We start from the raw sequence: 27,787 nt of genomic DNA on the forward strand, positions 1-27,787 counted from the left end.
TTATTTATTTATTTTGGCTTTTCAAGACAGGGTTTCTCTGTCTTGAATAGCCCTAGCTGTCCAGGACCTTGCTCTACAGACCAAGCTGGCCTCAAACTCAAGAGATCCGCTGGTCTCTGCCGCCAAGTGCTGGGATTCAGTTAGGAGCTCAGCACCATGGCCAGCAAGGCTAATTTGTAAAAGATGAACCATCTTGCATGCTTTAGATCCAACCACCCACTTTCAGTTCTACAGCCCCTACCTTACCAGTTCTCAAAAATACTCCTAAAAGTCTCCCCATCATAAAGTCTCTGCTTTCTTCTAGACTTTTCCCATTAACATGCTGATTTATCATTTCTTAATAATCCACTTGTGTCCAATTCCCCTTCCCTCATTCCTCCCTACATTTCTTATTTTCAGTGTTTCTGTTTTTGGATTCAGGGTCTTATGCAGCCCAGCTTGGTCTGAGTCACCATAGGTATGGCCCACTTTGAATCCTCAATCTTCCTGCTTCTGCATTCCATGTGCTGGTGTTTTACATGTGATACCATGTCTGGCAAATAAACTTTTTATTCATTTTTTATCATTTATCAGTTATAATTAAAGATCTGTGACTGAACTCAGACTTAGAAGTAAACTCTCAGACACTCTCAGTAACAACGGCCCACGTCTCTTGGCAATCTGTCCCTGCTGTGTTTAACTTCCTTCACTCCTTGGCCAAAAGCTCAGCTTATTCTGCAGCCACCTCTGGTTTTCCATAACATGTTGTTTCCTCAGAGCAGTATGCGGGTGTCTGTGCTGTACCACGCGTGGAGGAACTAACACCGAATCTTGGGGACCTTGTTTCATCCTGGCTTTTTACCTTCTTTGTTTACACTGGCAGACATCACCTCCTTTAGAGACACTGAAAAGCTTTCAGATTCTCTTTTGGGCTCCATCTTCAGGGCACAGTAACATCTTCAAGCCCAGGAATGTCCTGCTCCCCAAACCACCCCCCAAGTTGAGAATGCTTAGATTGGCATTGACAATGCAACCTCAAACAGTCTTTCCCTTCCTCTCTCCAGTCCTCCTTAGTCTGTAAGAACGCCCCTTAGTAAAGAGCAGGTGCACTCTGCCACGGGCCAAGACACCTCGCTTCAGGAAGAACCGTGCGTGTTGTTCCCATCCCTGATTCTGAACACACAGCCCTTCCACTCTTCACCCAGAGTGTCAACAGCTACTTCTGTGGCCATAGAAAGTATGATGTTTTCACTCATCCACTTCAATGACTTTCTGACAACAGGTGGGTAAGGAGGAGATATTCAGCTTCATCTTGACACAGCCAACGGATATGATGGCACAAAAAAGAGCCCCTAAACCTTTAAAATCAAGGTTTCTATCCCTACTAATCTAGTTTTGTCAACTTCATCAACAATATACACTCTGGTAATCCAACTGTCAAATCTTCCCAGTACTGGATCCACCACCTCTTACCTAGGGTTCAGGTAACTGATACTCATAAAATTTATTTGGAAAAAGGTGACAACATGATTTATAGGAGAATCTGGATATTTTCTCAGATTTTTGAAAATCTTAAGAGTTAATAAATGCAGGCCAGGCCTGGTGGTGCACAACTTTAGTCCCAGCACTCAGGGGGCAGAGGCAGAGAGATCTTTGAGATTGAGGCCAGCTGGTGTACAGACTGAGTTCTATGACAACCAGGGATACACAGAGAAGCCCTGTCTCAAAACCACACAAACACCCAGAACCAACAAATGCCAGCCAGATGTAGTGATAGCATTCCAACAGTGTGTAGAAGTGGATGCAGAGGTCAAAGTCATCCTTAGGAATACAGAGTTTGGGGCCAGCCTAGGTTCTCTGAGACCCTGTTTCAAAAGAAAAAACAAACAACAAACAACAACAAAACCAGCACCCCCATGACAAGAATTATCAGTCCTCATTTAATGTGATTTTTTTTTCCTGTGTGGATACATCTAAAATATGAACAAAGACCACAATTATTTATTTTTGTTTTAGTTTTTCAAGACAGGGTTTCTCTGTGTAGCCTTGGCTGTCCTGAACTTGCTTTGTACACCAGGCTGGCCTTGAACTCAGAGATCTGCCTGCCTCTGCCTCCCAGAGTGCTGGGATTACAGGCATAAGCCACCACCTCCGGCAAGCCACAATTCTTATAATATAAAATGCAAATGTTTTGTGTAGAGAATTTACATCCATAGGATCAGCATTGATAATGTAATAAACACAGGGCCGATTAATAAAGTTGAAATATAAGGCCACTGAAGTTGTAGCTTATCTAACTAAAATGTAAAAGCAGAATGAATTATTCCCAAAACTTACTGTGTTTGTAAGCTTAGATGTAAAGCACTTGTGAGAATGAAAAGATTATATATTTGTTTTTCCAAGACAGGGTTTCTCTGCGTAGTCTTGCATGTTCTGGAACTCTGTAGCCTAGGCTGGCCTCCACTCAGGAACCTTCCTGCCTCTGTGCTAGGATTAAAGGAGCTCACCATCATTCCTGGCTTTGCTTACAATAATTTTTTTAGTTAAAAAAAAAAAAAAGTTACTGGGAGACTCAATAGCTCAGCAAAAATATGTCAGGACTGAGCCAGACTCTGTCTGAAAGAGCTGTGTGCATTTCTAACTGTGGCGGCACAGACATGGTGTATTCTGAGAATACACCAACAGCAGCTCACTCCTGAGGTACAAAGGTATTTGAGAGAAGCTAGCTGATGCTCATTTGCCATAAACAATCTAATACCCACAGACTCTCAGTCATTTAAGGCGTTCTTACCTGGTCACAACTTGATGTGTGTAAGCCCTGTTGGGGCTCCCAAATGATTTGGCCAAGCCAAAATCTGCCAGTTTCAGAACTCCGCCCTCATCTAACAACAAGTTGTTTGGTTTCAGATCCTGTATCAAACAGTCATCAAAACAAACAAAATTAAGCAGGATTAAAAAAAACAAAACACATGAGACAGTTTACTTTATTCAGTAGCCAAGGCTGGCTTTGAATTCACTATGTATAATAAAATAAAAATAAAATAAAATGAATTCACTATGTAGTCAAAAAGAACAACCTTGAACTTATGCTTCTGCCTCTAACCGGGAGTGTTGGGATTACGGGTTTATGTAGCAAATGTGGTACTGAGGCTTCATATATGTTGGGCACACACCCACTTTAGTGTCAGTGCCTAACTATAAAACTTAGAAAACAAAGCTGGGTGCATCGCATGCTTTAATCCCAGCACTCAAGAGACAGAGCCAGCCTCTGCAGAATCAGTTCCAGGACAGCCAGGAACAGAAAGACAGCCAGAGAGACTGTCTCGAAAAACCAAAGGAAAAGGCAAAAACAAAAACCTTAAAGAACAAGACACCAAACTGGGAATGATGGCACACACTGGTAATCCCAGCACTTAGGAAACATGAACAAAGATCATGAGATCACAGCCAGCCGGGCCACAGAGGAAGGCACTATTCTTGAAACAAAAACCTCTAACTGAGCAGGCAAGGTTGCTCAGGGAGTAGAGCCATTTGCAGTAAATTTAATGACTGTGGATTCTCAGAGCCCACAAAGGAGCAGGAAAGAACTGACTCCTGTGAGCTGTCATCTGACTTCCACATAAACACTGGGGCACATGCCCACCTACAGCCATGCACCTGCACCCACAAATACACACACACATGCACTCAAAATACACAAAATAAAGATCCAATTAACCAATGACAAAAATGTTTAATTAAACTTATGCAGAAACTTTAGAAGTCAGGTGTGGTGAAACACACCTACAATCCCAGCTTCCAGGAGTCAAACACAGAAAAATCATGAATTTGAGGGCAACCTGGGCAAATTCCATCCTGGAATATAAAGTAAGACCTCCTTACAGGTAAACTGATCATTACTTAAATTCTTACCCTGTGTAGAATCCAATGCTGATGCAAATATTCTAATCCCTGAAGAGTCATCAACATGTAAGCTTTAATGTGGGATGGTGTCAACACGAGACTATTATCCTTTATTATGACCTATAACATAGATAGACAACATACAGGCATGTCTTATTATTCCAAACTAACTCTAACAAATTAAAAAAAAAAAAAACAGATTTAGAATGAATATATCATACACAAGAACTTCTATGAGATTAGCCAACTCTCCTTTAGAAGGAATGGTAATAATTTCCAGAATTAGGTGGTTAAAAAAGAGCATCATCAACCAGGGAGAAAACAATACTGTGCATCCTCCAACTCTAGCTTACAAGTATTAAGTATCTATGGGTTTTGCCCCTTCTAACAAGTACATACTTTGGAAAACCACTTCATCCCAGCTTAAAAAGCAACAGTGACCTGACCTCTGCCTGAGACCTCCACACTGTAGCAGCCTCTTGGATAGGAAAGAGGCAGCCTAAGAACAGACATATGACCTGTGTCAAAGCACACATGACCTATGACCTAAAACCTAATACCAATCAAGAAGGCCAAGTAATACTGGATGAAGAGGCACGCCTTTAATCCCAGAGATTGGGAGGTAAATGCAGGTGGATCTACAGGTTTGAGGCCAACTTGGTCTATAGAGTGAGTGCAGGACAGCCAGGGCTACACAGAGAAACCCTGTCTCGAGAAACCAAAGAGGGGTAGGGGAGCAGAAAGAAACCCAAGTAATTGTGGTAAAATCAAAAGGAAGCAAGCATTTCCTTACAGGGGTAATTAGACTAAGACTATATGGCTTGGAATGGCCTGGGAAAGTAGAGTACAAACGTATGCCCAAGACAGAAGGCAACAGGGGAAAAGAGGACTGACTGGAATGAGATTATCTGTAAGCTCTGCCACAGTCAGTTTACTATTAGACTAATTGGTTCCTTTTTATTCCTGAGTAGTATTATTTTATATGTGCAACTGTCTGTTCATATATCCACTAGATGAAACACATTTTAGCTCTTTCAAGTTTCAGTGAACTCCCACACACCAAATGATTTCTGTGCTTGCAATGTTTTTTTGGATGAATACCAAACAGTGGTTGCTAGCTCACAGTATTATTACTAATGACTGCACTGTTACTGGTATTACTACACATGATGTAACACTGGTGAATTAGCGGTACCAATGCTAGGACCTGTAAGATAGCGCACTGTCACCAGTCTCTGTATTTATTCCTTTACTATTTGATGCTGTCATAAAAATCCCGTTTACCTTTGATCTGACAGTAAATGTGACTTTAACTTTAAACTGTACTGTTTTCCAAAGTGACTACAGTATTTGCACTCAAATCAGCAATGTATGAGAATCTAGTTGTTTTAAACCCTTGGACTATCACTGTTTCTGAGATTCAATTAATGAAAATAAAAAAGAAACTTGGTTTTCTAAAAGATGACATTAATCTGTGAGAATATGAGGCAAACTCAAAATTCTGTCAGGTTTAATGCACATAAAAATATTGATAAGCTAAACAGAACTTAGTAAAAATGCCAATAAAATCTAAATCTCTATACTTAATACTAGAAATACAACTAAATGTAAAGGAATCAGACATCATTTGACTTCTGCAAAATTAAGCTTTTTTTTTTTTTTTTAGCAGACCATACATACAGGTTTGTCTTTCACTAAGTGGAGGAAAAAAAAAAATCACCAGGACCTTACCTCTAGGTCAGTTTCCATAAAATCAAAGACAAGACTAATATTCGATTTATGTCCAAAGGCATCAAGGAGCTGCAAAGCAAAAAATAAATAAATAAAAGTTTTAAAAAGTCAAACCCTTATTCTCTCTTTAATAATGTTGAAATTTATTGTTGGTGAAGTAATTTTTAAGAAGTTATTTGTTTGCTTTTTCCACACTGGTAAACACATGGCCTTCAGCATGCTAGACAAATGTTCTGCCACTAAGATACATCACCAAATCCTTGAATTTTTGAGACGAGATACCACTGTGTAGCTCAGGCTAACCTAGAACTTTCTATGGAGCTCAGACTGCCCTGAATTCGTAATCCCCCTGCCTCTGCCTCCACCTCTCAGGTGATTATAATACAAATGTGTGCTACCTGACTTAAATTTTAAACTACTGGTTAATTTCCTGTGAATCTGAAACTCTTTTATTTAATTTAACATTTGCCCCATTTTTTTTTCCCCAATAGGAATTAGTATTCTCAGGAAAAAAAAAAAATTAAACCTTAATTTAACAAACTCACCAAAATCTTAAAAACTACTCTACCCTAAACCTGAGAACTAGAATAAATAAATGAAAATTTCACAGCCCTGGCATTGGTGATGCATGCCTCTAATCCTAGCACGCAGGATACAAAGGCAGAGGCTTTCTGAGTTTGAAGCTAACTTAGTTTACAGAGAGTTCCAGGACAGCCAGGGCTACCCAGGGAAACCCTGTTTTGAAAAACAAAACAAAAAAGAAGACAAGAAAATGTCACCTTAGTTTCCAGTTGAAAAAAATTCCTGGGACTGAGGCCACAGCGTGGCAGTTAAAGCCCTTGCCATGTAAGGCCCAAGCCAGAGTTCAGACTTCAGAAACCAGGCAGGAAAAGCGTATGTACTTCCAGCCTTGGAAGGTGAACCCAACAGCTCCCTAGAATAAGCAAGCTTGGGAAAAGTACCCCTATCTCTGGGTTTGACTGAGAGACTCTGTCTCAATGAATAAGATGGACAAGTATTGGAGAATGGTATTCTTTATGAACCCCAAGCCTCCAAACACAATCACATTCACAAAACATAGAAACACACATGCACATCACACACTCAAAATAGGAGAAAAGAAAAACATTTTTAAATTTATGAAAATTTCTTGCCAGACACGGTGGCACACGTCTTTAGTCCCAGACTCAGGAGGCAGAGGCAAGTATCTCTGTGAATTTGAGGACAGCCTGGTCTAAGAGTGAGTTCCAAGATGGGCTACACAGAAAAATCCTGTCTGGAACAAATACCAAAAATTCCTAAGCAAAATGCTTAGGAAAATTCCTGCCAGGCATAGTGATACATTCTTGTTGTTCCAGTATAGTAATTACAGGGACTAATTAATTGTACAAGCGCCCAGAACTAACAGGCCCCCACTGATGGCAGTGCCATCCAGGCCATAAAGCTCAGCAGGTAGACAGCACCACCTGCCTGAATGAAAACAAAGACCTATTCCATCAAAGTCTATAGTTCGGGGACGTCACTAAATGTGCAAACCTTGTGTTCTGGCTTCTACAGTTCTGCTTTTGGGTAACAGCAGTTGTTAACTCTGTCAGTCCTGAACATAGCTTTGGTGCTTACAATCTCACCCTGAGAAAGGCTTGGTGCTAATAACGGGATCCCAAACAGCCAGTGTGGTCAGCAGCCAGTTAACAAAGACTTTCTATTAGTTTATACCCAGACAGTCTTTTCTGGTGGATACTCCACAACACTGTTACTTGGGAGCAGGGGAATAACCTGAGCCTATGAGCTCAAGGCTTCACTATGCAACACACAAAAGACCCCAAACAAAACAAGGCAAGAAAAAAAGTTTCTTCTAAACAGTGCCTGCCATCCACTGGGCGTGTGACCGTCCACAGCGGGCACTACTGCTGTGGTGCAGACACCATAAATTGGCTAGCCTGCAACAAGTAAAGGAAAACAATCCAGCCCTCACACAGGCAAAAAGAAAGGTTCTGAATGTGAATGCAAGCTGCTGGTTTTAACCGTGCAGCTTACAGCCCTCTAGGATTCAAAATCATCTCCAACAAAATCAGCCTGTATGGCAACATGGATTCATTCCATCAGTTATATGTATAATGCTACAGATACTACTCACAGCAAAAGTGGGAGAGAAAATACATTTCAAGCTGATCAACTTTCAATTACCTGCAAGGTTTGTCTACTTCATCTTGCTGAGCCTGTGATCAATCTGCATCACATTCAGAGCATGGAGGACCCCAAAGAGCAAACAACATAGATCATACTCACACCAATTATATTCGGATGACTTAGCTCCTGCAACAGTTTTATCTCTCTTAAGGCTGTTCTATTTATACCTATGGAAAAAGAATGCAAAAAAAAATAAACAAAAATTTTGACATCTCAAACCTTTTGCAAATACATTTTTTAGGAAAGATCATTCCAGGAAATAAACATTTCATACACACACATAAGCAAAAGAGTAATTTTAACTATTTTTATGAGAAAGTCCCTTTTCCCCCTACATTGTTTTAAAGTAGCTTAACACAGTCTATGAAAAATGGTGAAGAAAATACTTATCTCTTTAGAAATTATTACAGTAACATATATAGCATGTAACGGACATGTCATATTAGGGTTTTGTCCCCTTGACCTACAAATATTAGAGGAAGACTGTGTGCGTTGATAGCAAATTAACATAAGAATACCCTTTTTCAATACAAATGATAGAAATAAATATTAAAACACAAACTGGTCACAGTGGCATGCGTCTTAATAAAGAACTTGGGGAGGCAGACACAGGCAGGTTTCTATGAGTCCGAGGCCAGTCTGGTCTACAAAGTGGAATCCAGGACAGCCAAGGCTATAAAAACTAAAACAAACAAAACAATCACCAGAAATCCAAAAAGCAATCACTTAGAACACCAAAAACAGCACTGAGAATCCCAGCCAACTCACTGCTCTCCATTTACAAGATCTGCATGTTCCTCCCAATGTTTACATGTTGTTGTTCTTTAAATAATCTTTATTTAATTTTATTTTATGTGCACTGGTATGAGGGTGTCAGGTCCCTGAAACTGGAGTTACAGATGGTTGTAAGCTGCCACGTGGGTGCTGGGAATTGAACCTGGGACCTCCGGAGGGCAGCCAGTGCTCTTAACCACTTGAACTATCTCTCTAGCCCTACATGCTGTTTTTAACTGGATTCTTTAGTCTCTAGAGCAATAGCTCTCAACCTTCCTAATGCTGAAGCCCTTTAATACAGTCCCTCACACTGCGGTGACTCCAAATGAAATTATTTTTGTGGCTACTTCATAACTGTAGCTTTGCTTCTGTTATAGATCATAATGTAGACATCTGACATGTGACCCTGGGAAAGGGTCATTCAACCCCTAAGGGGTCATGACCCACAGAGACACTGTACTAACTCTATAGAACTATTATTAATGCTCATTGACATTTTTTTTTAAATCTCCTCAGATCAGAATAAACACATACTGTTTGATCAAATTATACGTAATACTTACCATCTTTAGCTTCTGATCTGTGTCCAAGTTTGATCTGGGATAGAAAGAGGGGAGAAAAGCCAAAACACATACATTAACAATATGTTAATGATGGAGATGGATCAGGGGTTGAAAATACTGACTGCTTCCACAGGCTCTAGGTTCAATTCCCAGCACCCATACCACAGCTCACAACCGCCAGTTCTAGTGGGATATAATGCCCAATTCTAACCTTGTTTGGCACTGGGCAAACAAGTGGTGCACAGACAAACATGGAAGTAAAACACCAATACGAACAAGATTATAACAATTTTAGAAATAAAGCCAAACCAAACACTTACAGTGTGTTAAATTAATGTATAATCTATATGCACAAAAACTTAGCAACAAGCAGGCCTGACATGGTGGTACACGCCTGCAGTCTCAATACTTGGGAGCCAAAGCCTGGGTCACACTGCAAGATTCTGCCTCAAATAAATCAAAACAGCTGGGACTGGTGAACTCATAAAGCAGAGTTTGAGGTTACCCAAATTTACATACTGAGTTCTACACTTTGTCTTTCAAAGAATACAAAACAAAAGCGAATTACCACAGTAAACATATGTAGCAGTAGTGGCCCCAGAACAATGGGAAATCCAAAAGCTGAAAGCACTGCTCAGGAGCAGAGTGAGTTCGTAACATGGGGAAGGCAGAGTTTGAGCTCCAGCACAGCAGGACCAAAAAGAATCAAGTATCTACTTCAAGTTGCAGAACTACACACATAAACAACTGAAATTAACAACAATAAAGATTCTGGACCTGCAAGATGGCTCAGATGATAAACCAACTTGAGGCCAAGCTCTACAATCTGAGGTTAATCCTTAAGCCCACAAATATGGAGAGGAGAAACTTCCATATTTGTTATTCCCTGATTGTCAGAGCATGCTGTGGTACATGTACACATACACACACACACACACACACACAAAAAAAAAAAATAATTGTCTCCTCTAGCCCCTCCCCACTTTGTTTTTCCAGACAGGATTTCTCTATGTAGCCCTGTGGCTGTCCTGGATCAGGCTGACCAGGATGGCCTTAAACTCACAGAGATCTGCCTGCCTCTGCCCCCCAAGTGCTGAGATCAAAGGTGTGTGCACCACCAATCCCCCTTTTCTTGTTGGTTTTTCCAGACAGGGTTTCTCTTCGTAGCATTTGAACTTAAGGTTTTGTTGGGATGGGGGTTGTTTGTTTTGTTTTTGAGAAAGGGTTTTGCTGTATGTGGTCCAGCTTGGCCCTAACTTTGAAATCCTCCTCTCTGCCTCTGAAATGCTAGGAATATACATGTGTTAATTACTGCACCCACATCTCATTGAATTTTTCTGAGTTAAATATGAACTGGATAAATGCAGGTATGCTAATTAATTTCCCCAAAATTACTTCAATTTTGTATACTTGGAAGAAAAAAGTAACATAAACAGAAAATAGCATACAGTTGGTAATATGTCCTGTACTACTACCTTTTTCACAAAGCAAACTTGGAAAATGTGATGGATATAAGAACCACAAATAAGCATAACAAACTACACACAGCAATAACCATGTCAAAGAGCATCCTGTTCCTTACTTCTCTATACAAGTGCTGTCAACTGTTGAAAAAAGATTACCTCTGGAAAACGTATTCTTCCTCTAAGAAAATTCTCCTATCTGCACATCCAAAGAAAACTTTCTGTTTAAAAGTAGGCCATGCATTATAGCTCAGGATATAAGACACTCAGGGCACTGATAAATTGATTATAAAATTTACATGGGAAAGAACTCATAATAGGCACACAATAAAAACAGAATAATCCCATGAAGCCCTTTATCACTTAGATTTACGTGATCAGTATTTTATCATGTTTAAGTCACCTAAAATGTGTTTAAAAACATTTTACTCATGCCCGTTCATACACATAAGCTGTCCTCTAATATCCACAAGCACAGCGGCATGTGCTCCCGCCCACCCTCCCAGACACAGATCCGTACAAATAATAAAAAATTAGAAACAAAAAATAATAATGTAGGCTAGGGATGTGGCTCAGTGACAAAGCCCTTGCCTAGAATGCTCAAAGCTCTGGGTTCAATTTGCATATACACTCATTCAATCAACCACACATATATACGTATAAAATTTTAAGAGGGAAAAAGTCTGTGGGAAATGGCTCAGTGGATAACACTGGCTCTGCAAGCATGAGGCCCTCAATTGAAATTCTCAGTACCCATGTAAAATGGTAGCCATGGCTGTGTGTGCCTCAAGTCTCATCGCTGGAAGACTAGGAGAGAAAGGTAAGTTTGCTGGTAAGCCAGCCAGCCTGGCCTAGCCAAACCAAAACAGCAAGCGTCTGTTTAGAGAGAGACTGTCTCAAAGGCAATTAAGAGGAAGAGGAATGGAACGTCACACTCCACCTTGAGCATAGGCAGACCTGAACAATCATGCACCACAAACACCTACAAGACACACTGAAATAGACGCACACAGAGATAGTGAACCAAGAGTCATCACAGGGCAGAATGGCTAAGTTGGGAAACAGAGAAAACAGTAATTCCATATAACTTAAGAATACATAAATTTGTTTTAAGCGTATGGGCGTTTGGCCTGCACTTACGTTTGTGGACCACATGCATGCCCTCTGCCTGTAGAGATCAACTGGAACACTGACAGTTGTTAGCCGCCACATGAGTTCTGGAAACCAAACTTGGGTCTTTTATAAGAGCAGCCAGCGCTTCTAACTGCTAAGTCACATCATCAATGCTTTAAGAAGTCCAAGTCATCATAAAAGCAGTAATTTGATGGGTTTGTATGTGTGTGCGTGTGTGTCAAATAAAAGAGGTACAGGCAAATGAATGTGAGTAGAAATTATGAGTGTTGGAAAAGGAAGGTTCACCGCACCAAATCCTCAATGTTCACAGAAGAGAGTACTAATGATTTCCAAATTGGGAGAGGAAAAACCCACAAACCAGCCATAGCAAATGTTCTGAAAACAAAGTTCAGTTGAAAGAACTCACAGAGAAAATACAGCATGTTATTATCTTTGCTTCTTTAGTAACTTTTAAAACCACAAAAATGAATTATTTGAAATAAAATAAAAAATACTTAAGTCACCTTCAAGTAGGAAACATTTTATAATGGCATAGGATACCTAGCACTTGGGAGAGAAGTCTGAGTTTAAGGTCATTCTCTTTTACATAGTAACTTTGGAAGCAGATCAGAAAGGCTTTAAGAAAGAAAAAGAAGATCAGATCAGGCCAGATTCTAAATTCCAATGATTGTTAGAAGCAGATAAGAAAGCCCACTTGTACTTATAATTACAAAACCCGATACATGAACCATGTGAAAAGATTGTACCAGTCAACTCAAGGTTTTCCTTGTCCTAAATACAGGGTGTACTATGCGTGGTCAGGCTGGTCTCAACCCCCAGACTCAAGAAGATCATCCTATCTGCCTCCTGAGAACACACCCCACTGTATCCAGCTAAGTCAGGACAGGTGAGAGAGCTCAGTGGTTAAAAGCACAGACTGCTCTTCCAGAGGACTTGGGTTTGATTCCCACTGCCCATATGGCAGCTCACAACAATCTGTAACACTGGTCCCAAGGTATAAGACACTCTCCTCTGGCCTCTATACATAGTTGTACAGACATACATGCAGGGAAAACACCTACACACATAATAAACAAACAAACAAACAAATGCTTCCAAATCTGCTCACCACAGTCCCAGGTGTAATATTAGTAGATTTTTATAGGCAATGAACTCAGATGGAAGGATTTCAGATTATGATAATGGCATAAAGATGGTACAGAATGAAGAATTGCAAAGAACAGGGAAGGAAAGTGAAAAACCTTTTTTGCTGCAATTAAAAGGTACCTCTAGGTGGAAGAGACATCTAAATGAAACCTAAATAAAAACAATTCAACCATACCAAGTTCTTAAGAGAAAACACAGCTACTCCTGCCCCCCACCCACCCCCCACCTAAAGAGAGAAAACACCGCGGTCCTGGACTAGAACACATTCAACAAGTCCAAGGAAGGTCAGTGTGGGCGGGGTGAACCACAAGTAGAACTGAAGATGACGAAGACATCAACAGAGGAAATAGTGGCTAATGGCTCAAACCAGTAATATTATGTGAGGCTGAAGCAGCAAGACTAATAGGATTTGAGGTCAGCCTGGGCTACACAGTGAATTCCAGGCCAACCTCGTTGCTATTGTTTTCCCCAGCAGTGGGCCTCATATATGCTAGGCCAATGCTCGACCACAGGGTCTTACTAAGTTGCCCAGGCTAGCCTTGAAACTCATTCTTTAGCCCAGGCAAGTATTGATCCTTATGTGTGTGTGTTTCTGAGACAGCACATACGTAGGTATGTGTGTGCCTGTGTGCAGGCCAAAGGAAACCTCAGATGTCCTTCCTCAGACACTGGTCACCTTGGTTTTTTTGAGACAGTGTCTCTCACTGGCATTCACCACACAGGGCAGGTTGCATGGAGCCAACCTCTGAGATTTGCCTATCTCCACCTCCCTGGTGCTAGGAAGTACTGCCATGTGCTTCTCTTACCTCAGTTTCTGGAGGAGCTGTGATTACAGACATAAGCCAGGAAGCCCAGCTTGGAGAATTAAGAGTTTAACAAAGGGGTGAGAGATGGCAGTAGATCACAAAGCACAAGCTGGAATGAGAAGTTAAAAAAAAAAAATGCAACAGGAGCTAGCAAGATGGCTCACTGGGTGAAGGCACTTGCCACCAAGCAGGGGTTCAATCACTGAAACCTACAAGGTGGTTCGGCGCACACGCACACGTGCACACACACACACAGACACACACCTGCAAATATTTACTGATACAAAGATAATTTCTTAAAATAAAGCAAAGGTAGTAATAGCAGCAACACCTGAAAGGAGGGCCCGGGAGACTGCAAGACAGAAGCCTGATCACTCATACCTCAGGGAAGGAAACAGATTCAAAGCAGCACAGGAATATGGATGGAGGTCAACTACACCACCAGGCCCTGAGTTATGCAAGGCGAAACGGAGTCGTCATGGGACGGCCACAGACTTCAGTAGTGTGAGAAAGAGCAGACAACAGCTGTGCTCTTAATCCTAGCCTCTGCAGTTTCTAGCTGAGTGAGCTCGCAGTAGACACCTCAGTGAAACAAGGGCACCTTTGCCTGTTTTACAGGGTGTTTTAAAGTGGGAAAAAAAAAAAAAGGTAAGTTTGGCACACAGGAGTGTTGTGAACGAACTTAAGTTTAAAAACTACTTAAATCTTCTTGGAAAATGCACTATTATTAGCGTTGTTAATGCCGATGAGAACCTTTCTCATTGATTGGCCTAGAGCTTGCTGGGAGCCTCCAGATAGCACAGACAGAGGAACCTGCGGCCTGGACAGATCTGAGCATCCAAAAGGGCTGAAGAGACGGCTGGCAGTACCTGCCTTCTTGGCAACAACCGACTTTTATGGAGCAAAAAGTCATAATTTCTATTATTTTAACAAAAACTCGTTCAGCCCGAGTTCCATCTTGAAACACAAGACACTAAGAAACACTACTGTTTCTAGAATTCTTGAAATCCCCACAGAGTGCGAGCGTGGTAGAAAAATGAAGTCCAACGCAGTCAGTTCTGCAATCCCGACACTCGGGAGGCAGAGGCAGAAGTCTTTCCACGACTTGGGAGACCAACCTGGACTACATAGCAAGACTGTCTCAAAGACAAATGGCCACCAATCAACTGTTAATGCACGGGTATTTTCTGTAAGAGTTGCCCGCCATGGCGGGGCAAACCCAAACCCAGCACTGGAATGCAGAAGGCTCCCAGCAAGCTCTAGGCCAATCTCAACAGCCCGTGCCAGCAAGGGCTACGTGGCAAGCAAGACACAAAGACAGGAGAGAAAACAGCATAAAAAGGTTAACTCACTTTCTTAATGGCGACAATCTGGTTGGTGTTCTTATCTCTGGCCTTATAGACGGTAGCAAACTAGAAAGGAAAACAGTACAATCCGTGAGAGATCTTTAGGTGATGGTTGGTTTCGGATCCCCGCCCGACCTTTTTGGTTGGATTATTAAAAACAAAGAAACCCTGGTTCTGCAGCTGACTCGCGACGGCTTGCTACGTGGCCAGGAGGCCTCTTCTCCGGGAGGGAGGCACCCGTCGGGTGAGCCTCTCCCGAGGAGACCCCGCAGCGGCCAGGCTCTGCCGGCGCGAGGAGGACCGCGCGGCTCCGCGTCAGGCCTGGGCCTCACCTGCCCCTCTCCGAGGAAATCCAGTTTCTCATAGCGCTTCGCCCGAGACTTCACGTCCACAGCCATGCGAGGGAGAAGCCAGGCTCCAGCAATTAAGCAAAGTCCTCCACCCCGCAGGAATTTAAAGCGTCCGATAGCTCCCAACAGCTACTTCCGTTCGCTGGACGCGCACCACCGACTGGCTCCGCCCATGCTTCCGCTGTGGGCAGGACCAGGCCTACGGAAGCCGAGCTGGGCTGAGAGCGGCGCCCTCCCCCGCTGCCACGTGCCCACCCGCGGTAGGCTATCAATTGGTTACTGTTTTGGTCATTGCTTTAAACTTGGATTTTCTTCGCTCCCAGAGATAGGTCAGCGTTCGCTATGGATACCAAAACCCTCCAAAGAAGAGCCAAGTTGTTTTGTTTTTGTTTCGGTTTTTTTTTTGGTTTTTTAGAGACAGGGTTCCTGGACTCTCTTTGTGGACCAGACTGGCCTCGAACTCATGGAGATCCACCTGCCTCTGCCTCCCTGAATGCTGGGAGTACAGGTGTGTGTCACTGCACCCAGCCGAGAGCCAAGTTCTTACACTGATTTATGAAAGAAACAGGCCCCGGGAAGCAAAACCAAGCCCTACCGAACATTATGTTATGGAATGGGTCTTTGGTATCCTATAAAATAGAAACTAATGAATTAAGAGAAACATACAGCGTTTAGACATAGTAACAGCGTCACCTATGTAATAATTACGCTTCAAGCCTATCTGTCAATTACTGGCTCCAGCAATGGTTTCCGCTTGAGTCATATTTTTGTTTCACATCGATCCAGTTTGCAAGGTTGGGAGTGGAGGATGGTTTTGCTGAGACTTCAGTTTTTGGTGGGTTTAAGAATTGATCATCACATTGTTCAGCTCTTTTCTCGCGAAAAAACAAATGAAGCCAAAAGTATGAGGCAAGAAACACGTTTTAATACCTTCTAAAAAATGTACGTGTATGCATGTTTTCCTTGCGTGTATGTCTGTTTCCCATGTGTGCAGTGCCCATGGAGATAAGGAGAGGGCGTTGGATCCCCAGAAAATGCTGGGAACTGAACCTAGGAGAGCAGCAAGTGATCTTAAGAGCTGAGCCATCTCCAATTCCCTAACACCTTTGGTAATAAACTTTATTGAGAGCATTCGTTTGAACGGAGCTTCTATACAGGGTTCACTCTATTGAACCAAAACAGTCATGCATACTGAAGTTCCACACTAACCAGAAACTAAGTCACGCTTCAAGAAACTAGCAGCCAGATCTGCCAAACTGGCCAGTTTTGGGTGACATAAAGAAGTGCTTTAACCCTCATGAAAAAGTAAGCTTAATTAACCAATCAGATTTCCCCCCACTGTGGCTTGTTCTTGTTCCATTCCCAGGCAGGAAGCTTGCAATTTCCAGGAAAGCCTGGGCTAAACGTGGTCTGCTATTGGTCATAGGGAGTTCTACTCAATTCATGAATCACAAATTTCTGAAACAAAACCAACCTGGTTGTGATTAGAATCCAACCTCTTAGTTACCATAAATCATAATACAATAAAAAAAAACTCATTTAAGATGCATGTATGCCTGTAAGCCCAGCACTAGGGAGGTACAGGCAGGCAGATCAATGTGACTTACAGGCCAGCCAGGGATACAGAGAGACCTTGTTTCAAAACAGCTAAAAAATATTAACAAATATGTATTGCTTTTTATGTGCCAAACATTTTTGTGGATCTAAAACTATCTTGAAACAAAACATTCTGTTCTAGTGGAAGATTAAAAAAATATATACATATACATATATATATGTATGTATATATATATATGTAATATGTAGGTCCAGACCAGCTAAGTCTACATAGTGAGATCAGAAAAAAAATGTTAAATATGGGCCACGAGGTAAGTGCTAGAAGAGGGACTGAGGCAGAGATGGTGCTTTGCTGTTTTAAATAGGCCAGTGAAAGAAAGATGTCATTGGAAGTCCATTGGATTTTAACAATAGAATCAGATTAAATTTTTATTCCATTTTATTTATTGTCATTATGGTGGGGGTACCACAGTGCACATTTAAAGGTCAGGTCTTCAGGCTTGAGGGTCAGAGTCTTTTTACCTGCCAGTCCATCTCTCTGGCCAAAGACACAACACTACAGGTTGAAAGAAGGGCAAAGAAAATCAGGAAGGCCTGTTGGTGAGTTGTGGTAACACAGAGGGCTTCACCAGATACCAATTTTGACTCCCAGCACATACTATACTAACAGGCTGATTCCAAAGTTCTGAGCTGGAGGAGCTGTCAAAATGGCCATCTTCTCTTCTTTTGCAATTGAGTATATAAAAATTAGGAATCTTAATTTCTAGAGAAATGTTGGAGAAGCAAAAGAATACAAAGACTAGTAATTAAGATGCTAGTATAATGTAGTATAATGCTTTGGATCCAGAGTACCTGCTTTTGAATACCGGCCAACCGGTATTCAACACTAGATGAATGACTTAAGTTTATTTCTAGCCGCACCTAGCTTCCTCTATAACAGGAACCACTTAAGCATTGCTGTGGACTCAAATGACTTTGCAAAGGTAAAGCCAGTGCCTGGCAAGTGGGTTAGCTAGCTAGTATTGCTTTGGCCCTTTGTCACTATTTTGATCCAAGTAAAACACCCATAGACTGCAGAAAACCATCTTTTTGTTTTGAAGACTCCAGAGAGCTCCAGCATCCTGTCTTTCTGCCTTCCCAGAAGTAGGATTACACAACTGCTCCCAGCTTTTCCATGTGTGCAGAGGCCCCAGCTTAGGCCCTCAGAACTGCTTGGCAAGAACACTGTTAGAGCCATGTCTTCACCCCAAAATAATCTTATTTCGAAAAAAAAAAAAAGAATCGTAGCTGGGCATGGATGGGCAATCCTAACACTGTAAAGGCAGAAGCGGGGATCTCGGAGTTTGAGGCCACCCTGGTCTATGCAGTGAGTTCCAGGCCAGCCAAACTACATAGTTAAGATCCTGCCTTGACAGATAGAACAGACAGACAGAGACAGATAAAAATGTGAAAAAAGACCCTATATCTCAAAAAAAAGAAAAAGATGAATTGTGTACTTTTCATTAGTTACTAGAATAGATTACCATTAATATCAAATGTAAATCCATATATCTGATTAAGGCAACATTCATAGCACAGAATTTAAAAAGAGAAATCAACTCTGGAATGCTAGGGAAAAAAGGTAAAGATTAGCTCATGAGCAAGTGAACAAAAAATAAGTAACAATTCTGTTATCTAGTGCTCATGGGTTACTCATTTAGGGTGACTTCTCTATAAAGTATACCTTAGAAATCATTACAAGTATGCATTTGGTCACCCTTGTGGAAATTAGTATAAGGAGAACCCATTATAGTTTCATTGGTTGCCTCATAAGTTAGAATCTGAAAGACTCTCACATTAAAATAGTGAAAATTAATTTTGAGGATTTGCAAACAGTAAAATGCATAACAACCTCACAAACATATTAAGAGGCAATTTCTAGTGACACATCTGTTGCTATGCTATCTTCATCTTATCTAGTCTGGAATCCCAACTAGGAGCAACAAGGCAATGAAGAAATGGCAGACACCAGCAGATCACCAGTAAAGCTGGAATCAGGTGGGGTTCTGCTGCTCCCAGAACCTCAGCCTGGTTGTCAGGGACAGCAACAGAGGGAGGAGTTAGCTAGTCTTTGTATGCTGGAAAAACATCCTGGAGGAAGAAGCTGGTCTCTGCACACACGGACAATCATTCCTAAACACTGATTAATTGAATCCCTCTGAGCCCATCTGGGATCACTTTACGTGTGGCTTCTCACTCAGGGCTATCACTGCTCCCTACTTTTTCTGAACATAGGTAACAAAGAGCCTCTTACATCATCTGCATAGTCTCAATCCCACTTCCAGCTTTTATTTAAATTGTATTTTTATTACTTAGAATAGGATATGATTACATCAGTTATACTCAGATAAACTTGTGAATGAAAAAAGTCAGAAAATAAAGATTGGAAACATCTTTCTGATCCTCCCCTAATTTCAGGGGAAAAATTTCCTCATAGCAGTAATTACGCTTTATAAATTATCTTTATGTCTAAACAAACAGAAATGGGGACATTTATGATAGTTACTAGATACTGTGTGCTTTTAACAGCATGTTGCTGGTAACTCTTAATAATCAAGAAGTTGTTAACAGGTCAGCATTTAAAAATGTAGACTTTAGTAGGTATACAGGTCAGCCTGTGCACAAGCCAACCAGGATACATAAAGTAGGAGATACAAGTGGCCATCTAGAGTTTCTACACTTCATTCTTTTTGCAGAATATTTATTAAGGTTGCTTAATATACAATTTTTCATTTGACATTTTCAAAGTCCTTTATTGCAAAGATAATCCTTTTGTCTGATGACAAACAGCAGCCATAGTGATCATTCCGGACCTCCACGCTGAAAAGAAAAGCATAAAGCAATGAGGTGAAGTACTAAGCTGGCCGTTACTTATACTATAAAAATGATCTTCAAGCTCTGGCTGTCTTTCACTCTGTAACTCAGGTTGGCTTGGAATTCACTAGGTAGGCCAGACTGGCCTCTAAGAAATCATGACAATCCAACTGTCTCAGCTTTCTGAGAGCTGATATTACAGTTATGAGCCACCATGTCCAGATAGCTTTTGATTTTTTTTTTCCTGTGAAAAGAAAAAAAAATCCATGTTTTAAATAGTTTGGAGACACTAATGGTAACTGCTAAAGGACTCAATATTGATGGCAAAGCTGGGCTGTGGTGGTGTACTCTTTACTCCCAGCATGTGGGAGGGAGATGCACGTAGAACTCAGAGTTTGAGTCCAACCTGGTCTACAGAGCAAATTCTAGGACAGCTAAGGTTGTAGAGAGAATCCCTGACTCAAAAAAAAAAAAAAAAAAAATATATATATATATATTACACACATACATATATACATATATGACACCAGTTATCCACAAATTTATCTGTGGTCTTAGAAGCCCTTTAGACTTTGAAAAGTTATTAACCCCTCACCCAGAGCTTTTTTAAAGATTTATTTATTTCATACAAAATGTTCTATCTGCATGTACACCTGCATGCCACAAGAGGGCACCAGATATTCTAGACGGTTATAAGCCAGCATGTGGTTGCTGGGAATTGAACTCAGGATCTCTAGAAGAGCAGCCAGTGCTCTCAATCTCCAAGCCCTCTCTCCAGCCCCCAAAGAGATTTTTTTTAAATATGGTTTTATATTTTGTTGGGAATGAACCCATGGTTTGGTACATGGGAGGCAGGAGTTCTACAAATGAGCTACATCCCCAGCCCTTTGTACGGTTTTATTTCTTCATGTCGTGCCTGCTCACTGAGGGTCCTAACCCGGATCTGTGACTGACACCCCTGGCCTATCTCTTCATATCTCCGTTAGCTATGATCCCAGTTGACAAAACAAAGGGAAGAACGTGTAAATCAGCAAATGAAATTGAAAACCAAAATGTCACTGCACTTTGCACAATCTTGTGTTAAACGGCGCAGCATACCTGGATGAAGTCCATTTCTTCTTGAGATATAGGTTTCCTTCTGTATTTCTGAGGTAATGTTTTTATTATTTCTGCAGTGTCTGGTGGCCCTTGGTGCATCCGAAGGTCTGAGGATATACTTCCTTTAGAATTCTGTGAAATTACAGATGAGTGAGAGGGTAGCCCAGCTGATCTCAAAGCTTCTGAGGCTGAAATTAAAAACAAAAACAAAGGTACTACATGGATAAATTACCCGGCATCTTTAAATGTTATCTTTTTGAATTATCTACTACTGTGCAGTCAGGTCATATTATAATTCAATACACACACACGCACACACACACACACACACGTAATGTTCTGTTTGAAAGAAATAGTCTTTTTTTGTAATGTTCTTTTTGAAATATACAGTAGTCTTTTTTGTTTTGGGTCAGGCAGTACTGGAGTTGGACCCAATTCCTTGTACAAGCCAGCCAAACAATCGCTAAGCCACAGCTATAGCCTTTGTGTGCATGTGTGTGCGTGTGTACGTGCATGCGTGCATGCCTGTTAAGTTCTCACTTGTTGGCCAGCTGGCCAACCTGGCCTTAAATTCCTGAGTTCAACTGATCCTCTGCCTCAGCTTCTTGCGTAACTAGGACTACAGGTATGTGCCATACCCAGCAAAGTAGTCTAAAAGAAAGTATGTAATGATTAAAGAGACACCTCAGAAGACTGTCACCAAGCCTGACAAACTGAGTTTGACCTCTGGCACTCATGTGATAAAGGAGCACCAACTCCTACAAGTGTCCTGACTTATAACATACAGTGCAAAGTGTACACATGAGAGCTAACATACCAACACACACATACACAGAGACACACAATACACTGAATAAATAAAATAAAAAGTTTAAAATATGTAAACTACAAGTTTACATTCCCACAATTCCCAGCAATGGAGGAGGGTTCCCCTTTCTCCACGTCCTCTCCAGCATGTGCTGTCACTTGAGTTTTTTATCTTAGCCGTTCTGATGGGTGTAAGATGAAATCTCAGTCATTTTGATTTGCATTTCCCTGATAACTAAGAATGCTGAGATTTCTTTAAGTTGTACAACCACTTTGGATATCAATCTGGTGCTTTCTCAGACAAGTAGGGATAGAGCTACCTCAAGACCCATCGATAGCACTCCTAGGCATATATCCAAAATATACTCAAGTATACAACAAGGACATTTGCTCAACCATGTTCGTAGCAGCTTTATTCATAATAGCCAGAATCTGGAAAAAAACCCAGATGTCCCTCAACTAAGGAATAGATATAGAAATTGTGGTACATTTACACAATGGAATACTACTCAGCAATTAAAAACAAGGAAATCATGAAATTTGTAGGCAAATGGTGGGAACTAGGAAAGATCATCCTGAGTGAGGTATCCCAGAAGCAGAAAGACACACATGGTACATATTCACTTATAAGTGGATATTAGACATATAATATAGGATAAACATACTAAAATCTGTACACCTAAAGAAGCTAAGTAAGAAGAAGGACCCTAGGAAAGACAATCAATCCTTATTCAGAAAGGCAAATGGGATAGACATCGAAAGAGAGAGAAAGCAAGCAACAGGGCTGGAGCCTACCACAGAGGGCCTCTGAAAGACTCTACCCAGCAGGGTATTGAAGCAGATGCTGAGACTCATAGCCAAACTTTGGGCAGAGTGCAGGGAATCTTATGAAAGAAGCAGGAGATAGAAAGACCTGGAGGGGACAGGAGCTCTACAAGGAGAGCAACAGAACCAAAAAATCTGGGCCCAGGTCTTTTCTGAGACTGATACTCCAACCAAGGACCATGCATGGAGATAATCTAGAACCCCTGCACAGATGTGGCCCATGGCAGCTCAGTCTCCAAGTGGGTGCCCCAATAAGGGGAACAGGGTCTGTCTCTGACATGAACTCAGTGGTGACTCTTTGATCACCTCCCCGGGAGGGGGGAACAGCCTTGCCAGGCATCAGAGGAAGACAATGCAGCCAGTCCTGATGAGACCTGATAGGCTAGGGTCAGAGGGAAGGGGAGAAGGACCTCTCCTATCAGTGGACTGGGGGAGGGGCATGGGAGGAGATGAGGGAGGGAGGATAGAAGGGACAAGGGAGGGGGCTACAGCTGGGATACAAAACTGTATCCCAAAACTGTAATTAATAAAAAAAATTAATTAAAAAAAAAGAAGAAGTAAACTACTAGGCCAGGTAGAGTGGCACACACTTGTAATTCCAGCGTTTGGGAGGTAGAAGCAGGAGGGTGGCTGGGAATTAAGAGGCCTGCTGGTCTGGAGTTTTAGGCCAGGTGGGACTACCTAAGCAAGACCTTGACACAAAAGAAAAGCAAATGGCTTTTGAACTAAGAGACAGCTCAGCCACTAAAGGTTTACACGTACCTTCCTAAAGATACTAGTGTGTCTCCCAACATCCACGTCATTAAAGCCTGTGTCCTCTGCTTCCCTTTAGGGGCTGTGAGATGGCTCAGTGACTAAAGGCACTTGCTGCCAAGTCTGAGGACCTGTATTTGATTCCCAGCTCCCACACGGTGACTCAGAACCACCCATAACTCCATTTCCACGGGCTCTGATGCCCTCTATGACCTCTGTGGACACCAGGCAGGCATGTTGTTTACGGACATAGGTGGGAAAAACATCACACTCACAAAACTGCTTCAATCTATTTTTAAAAGTACAATACAATGAAACAAATAAGACAGGGATAATAATAAAACTAGCTGGTTGTGGCGATATAACACCTTTAATCCCAGCACTCTGAGAGGCAGAGGAGCTCTGTGCCTCCAGGCCAGCCTGGTTCTACAAGTCTAGTTCCAAGTCAACCAGAGCTACAAAGTAAAACTTTGTATCAAAAAAAAAAAAAAAAAAAAAAGAAAAAAGTTAGTTGTATGCTATTTTGATCTAAACCATAACAACCTACCTGATTATAAAATGAGAAATACAACTTACCACTGAGTTTAGGATTGTCTCTTCTGTCAGGGAACCTTATTAACGGAGCATGTGGCTTCACTACCTGAAGAAAAATAAAACGTGGGGGAAAATGACCTCATAACTATAAAAGCAACAACCTCAGTCCTCATAATTAAATATCTACCAGCCCTATAATTAAATCACTACTCAGGGGGGAGAGAGATGATTCATTCTGTTAAGAGCATGGACCTACCGCTCCTGCAGAGGACCCGAGTTCAGTTCCCAGCACCTACATGGGAAAGGCTCACAACCGCCTGTAAGTCCAGGGGGATGTGACACCTCTGGTCTCCTTGCATACCCGCACTCACATGGACGTCATACTCACATACATATAAGGAAAAATAAAACACTTGCAAGCAGGCCTGACAAGTTGGGACCCACCATGGAAGGAGAGAACTGACTCCCAAAAGTTGTCCTCTGCCCTCCATACACATATGTACCCCATATACATCATAATAATAAACAAAACAAAACGGACACAGTGAACGGGCTGGTGAGGTGGCTCAGTGCTCAGCACCACTTCCTGCTTCTGCTTCAGAGGACCCACAGCAGGTGGCTCACAAATGCCAGTCCCTCCAGCTCCAGGGGATCGGATGCCTACTCTGGGCTCCACAAACATACATACGTATAAATAAAAACAAAAAATAAGCAAGTAAAAACAATGAAGATGCGATCTTGTGTGAAATGTCCTGATCTGTTATTGATATGTTACTACTCGGCAGTTTGGGACAAGCAAACAACCCTAACAGGCACTAGGCCGTAAGAAACATCTGCTCTAAAATGTGTGGTGGTGGAGACCTTTAATCCCAGCACTCAGGAGGCTGAAGCAGGAAGATCTCTGTGTGTTCAAAGCCAGCTGGGTCTACAGAGCAAATTCCAGGACAGCCAAATTACACAGAGCTAAAAACAAACAAAAACCTGCTTTAATTTCAAAAATTTATATTTGAGTAAAGGCAACAAAAAAATCAACGACTGCTATACTATTCTAAATTATACTTTACACCCTGCTTCTGATCAAAGAATGAATAAACGTTTACACAGTGAATAGAAATCCCTGAAGAAAAAAAAAGTCATTAAGCAATCATCCTTTCAATTCAAAAGCATATAAGGATCTTTCTCCTGAACAAGATTTCAACCTTACTTATTTTAATTATTAACTGTTAATTGGTTACTACGAGAAAGCTAAATCTTACTATAATTAAGAAAGGTCAAAAAGAATTTTAAAAAACAACACATTTGTTCTGACTACAGAATCTGTGAAATCTGAAAAAAAACAAAAAAACAAACAAAAAAAGTAAAGAAAAATACAAAGGCTGGAGAGATGGCTCAGAGGTTAAGAACATTTGCTGTTCTTCCAAAGGTCCTGAGTTCAATTCCCAGCAACCACAGGGTGGCTCATAACCATCTATAGTAAGATCTGGTGTGTAGGCAGAATGCTGTATAAATAATAAATAAATCTTTAAAAAAATACAAATTAGCTGAGATTATCTAACTCCTAAGCCTATAAATCCATTAAACTATTTTGAATCTTTTTAGTTTTACCCATTTCCTTTATGTACAGAAATCTACTGAATTTTAGAAAACCATTTAAAAGACATATCGCTTATTTTATGTGTATGCAGGTGGAAGTCAGAAGATAATTCTCAGAAGTTGTGATCCCTCTCTCCACCCAAGTGATTAAACTGTGTTCACACTTAGAAACAAATCCCTTTGCTCCCTGTGCCATCATACCAGCCTTAGAGTAATACTTTTCTTTCTTTCCTTTATTTATTTATTTACCTTTTTTTAACGCAGGGTCTCTCTACATAGCCCTGGCTATCCTGGAACTCACTATGTAGACCAGGCTGGCTTCAAACTCAGAGATTCACCTGCCACTACTTGTGTGTGTGTGCTTTCGTGTAGATGTGTGCATGTATGGTGTGTGTGCTTCTGGAGGTCAAAAGTCAACATGGGATTTCATTCCTCAGTTGCTTTCTGTCTTATATTTTGAGACAGGGTCTCTCCCTGGTCCCAGAACTCACTCATTTGGCTAGTCTAGCCAGCCTGAAAGCTCCAGAGACCCACCTGTCTCCGCCTCTTAGTCCCAAGACTGGGTAACAGCCAGTTTTCACACGGGTGGGGGGATCTGACCTCATGCCAGTGTGCCAAGCACTTTCCCCACGGAGCAATCTCTTGGTTCCTCTATGAACATTCTCAGACAAGTCTTTTTGTAGGTAGAGCCACTTCTCTTGTAATAATCAGTAGTAAATACTTTGTGAGTTTCGGGGGCTTCTGCCTGTGTCTCATTTGGTATCTTCAATCTTCTCATAACAAGGGCTGTGTGTCGCTCAGAGGTAGGGTGCGTGCGTGAGGCCCTGGGTTCAAACCCCAGCAATAAAAAGTAGACTCTAGCTATTTTGTACCTCCTGGTTTTAATCTGTATTTTCTTGGCCATAAGAATTTCCAGGTATCCCTTCATATGCTTATGCGGTGGCTATCTTTTGTGATATCAATTCCTACACACACACCACCGCCTTTTTTTTTTTTCCGACATAGTTTCACTACGTAGCTCCGGCTGCGCCGTCTACCTCACAGAGGTCTGTCTGCTTCTGCCTCCTGGGCGCTGGGATGAACGGTGCGTGCTGCCAAGGCTGCTCCTTCACCCGTTTCAGACCGATGTATGAGGTTATACGGTACGGGCAGCAGACCTCTCTCAGCTATGCTGTACTTGTAGAATCTTATACAATGCCCAGTGCCTACCAACCGGATGAGTAACTGCATCAGAGTCTTAAAAACTCTAATCGCAAAGGGCTGTGTCCACTTACTCGTGAATTTTTCACCTCTCCTATTAAGTTAGAGAACTCAGCTGGAGAAGCAGACAGAAAAGCTGTCAGGAGTTGGTAACTGATGAGTGGATTAGCAATGTTAACCTTGCTGACTATGTAAGCACAGCGGCGAAAGGCTTGGCAAAGCCACCCTGAAACACACACACTAGTAATTTAACTATTTCACTGATGCCCGCATCTGCAGCAAGGCGCCTCAAGAGATCAGATCTAACCGGCTCCAAAGTGAGGAAGCAGCCCAAGGGGCCAGTTATCCGGCCATTCCCAAGTCCTTGAAGGGACACCAGGTCAGAACCAGGATTTGCTTCCTTCCCCGCCCCGCTCCGGCCTTCCCTCTTATTGGCTGACTGGGGGAACATCACGGACATTATCAGACGACGATTGGCCGAGCTGCTGGAGGGCAGCGTAGTCCGCAGACTCCCAGGGCTAAAGAGGAGCTAGGGACCTCGGACGTGCACGAGCCTACTCTACTAGAGGCCACCTCCCACCGCGGGCCTCGAACCCCCGGCGCCAGACCTTACTTACTCTCGGCCACTTGGAGCCCGTGGTCCCATTCTCAGACACACCCGCTGGCCCTACTCAGGGCCGCGGCCACGGACGCTTCCTCTGCCACCGCCTTTCCTCCCAACGCTGCTGCTACATCTGCACCATCTCTCCCTCCCTCCCTCCCCAGGCGGGAGTGGCCCAGGCCTTACCTGCACGACCCTGCTGGCGGAAGCCATCTTGCTGCCCATCTTGACCCCCTGAGCAGGGGCAGCTTCCGGGGCGCAGGCGAGCCGCACAAGTATCGGGAGTGGGCAGCGAGGGGCGGAGCCTGTGTGATGTCACTGAGGAGCTATAAGAGCCAGCTCCACCCCCTCTGCGCCCGGCCCCTCCCCTCTTCCCGCCTAGCCACTCACCCCTGGCCTTTTCTACTACAGAGTTTTGCAGCAAACGGTTCACCAGGCCAAATTATCTAGGAACATTTTCTTCTCAGATAGCTAGTTTCTAATTTCAGTACAGTTCCAAGTTTAATCAGAAACCACCTAACACGGACAATTTTATTAAAACTTGGGATAAAACATAGCTCCTTCCTTCCATCATCAGGAAA

General features: G+C 42.1%; 2 protein-coding genes across 5 annotated transcripts in view; both read right to left on the reverse strand.

The window, feature by feature from the left end:
* Cdk7 (cyclin dependent kinase 7) overlaps positions 1-15,556 on the reverse strand; it is a 44,137-nt gene extending 28,581 nt beyond the window's left edge. The window contains exons 1-7 of one of the 4 annotated variants that reach the window (XM_060385652.1): positions 15,368-15,556; positions 15,042-15,101; positions 9,141-9,174; positions 7,903-7,970; positions 5,614-5,682; positions 3,892-4,002; positions 2,771-2,889 (exon numbers count right to left, since the gene is read on the reverse strand). In XM_060385652.1, the coding sequence (XP_060241635.1) occupies positions 2,771-2,889; positions 3,892-4,002; positions 5,614-5,682; positions 7,903-7,970; positions 9,141-9,174; positions 15,042-15,101; positions 15,368-15,433 (527 nt within the window). In that variant the 5' untranslated portion in view covers positions 15,434-15,556. Of the gene's footprint in view, positions 1-2,770; positions 2,890-3,891; positions 4,003-5,613; positions 5,683-7,902; positions 7,971-8,365; positions 8,486-9,140; positions 9,175-15,041; positions 15,102-15,367 lie in introns of those variants that run through there. The other 3 variants (XM_021663994.2, XM_060385653.1, XM_021663995.2) reach the window with 3 other exon arrangements.
* A 4,109-nt stretch (positions 15,557-19,665) lies between these two features.
* Kgd4 (alpha-ketoglutarate dehydrogenase subunit 4) lies at positions 19,666-27,531 on the reverse strand. Its single transcript, XM_021663989.2, has 4 exons — positions 27,393-27,531; positions 23,855-23,918; positions 20,894-21,081; positions 19,666-19,801 (listed from the first exon to the last, which is right to left on the reverse strand). The coding sequence occupies exons 1-4, from the start codon at positions 27,429-27,431 to the stop codon at positions 19,784-19,786; spliced, it is 309 nt and encodes a 102-aa protein (XP_021519664.1). The 5' UTR covers positions 27,432-27,531; the 3' UTR covers positions 19,666-19,783.
* Positions 27,532-27,787: the final 256 nt, after the last annotated feature.

Source organism: Meriones unguiculatus, chromosome 6, assembly GCF_030254825.1.
Source record: "Meriones unguiculatus strain TT.TT164.6M chromosome 6, Bangor_MerUng_6.1, whole genome shotgun sequence".
NCBI lineage: Eukaryota > Metazoa > Chordata > Mammalia > Rodentia > Muridae > Meriones > Meriones unguiculatus.

Coding starts and splice junctions, on each gene's coding strand:
- Kgd4 (XM_021663989.2), bottom strand. CDS start 27,431: ATGGGCAGCAAGATGGCTTCCGCCAGCAGGGTCGTGCAG. Junction 23,919..27,392: donor CCGCCAGCAGGGTCGTGCAG/GTAAGGCCTGGG, acceptor ATTTTTCTTCAG/GTAGTGAAGCCACATGCTCC. Junction 21,082..23,854: donor AGACAATCCTAAACTCAGTG/GTAAGTTGTATT, acceptor TTTTAATTTCAG/CCTCAGAAGCTTTGAGATCA.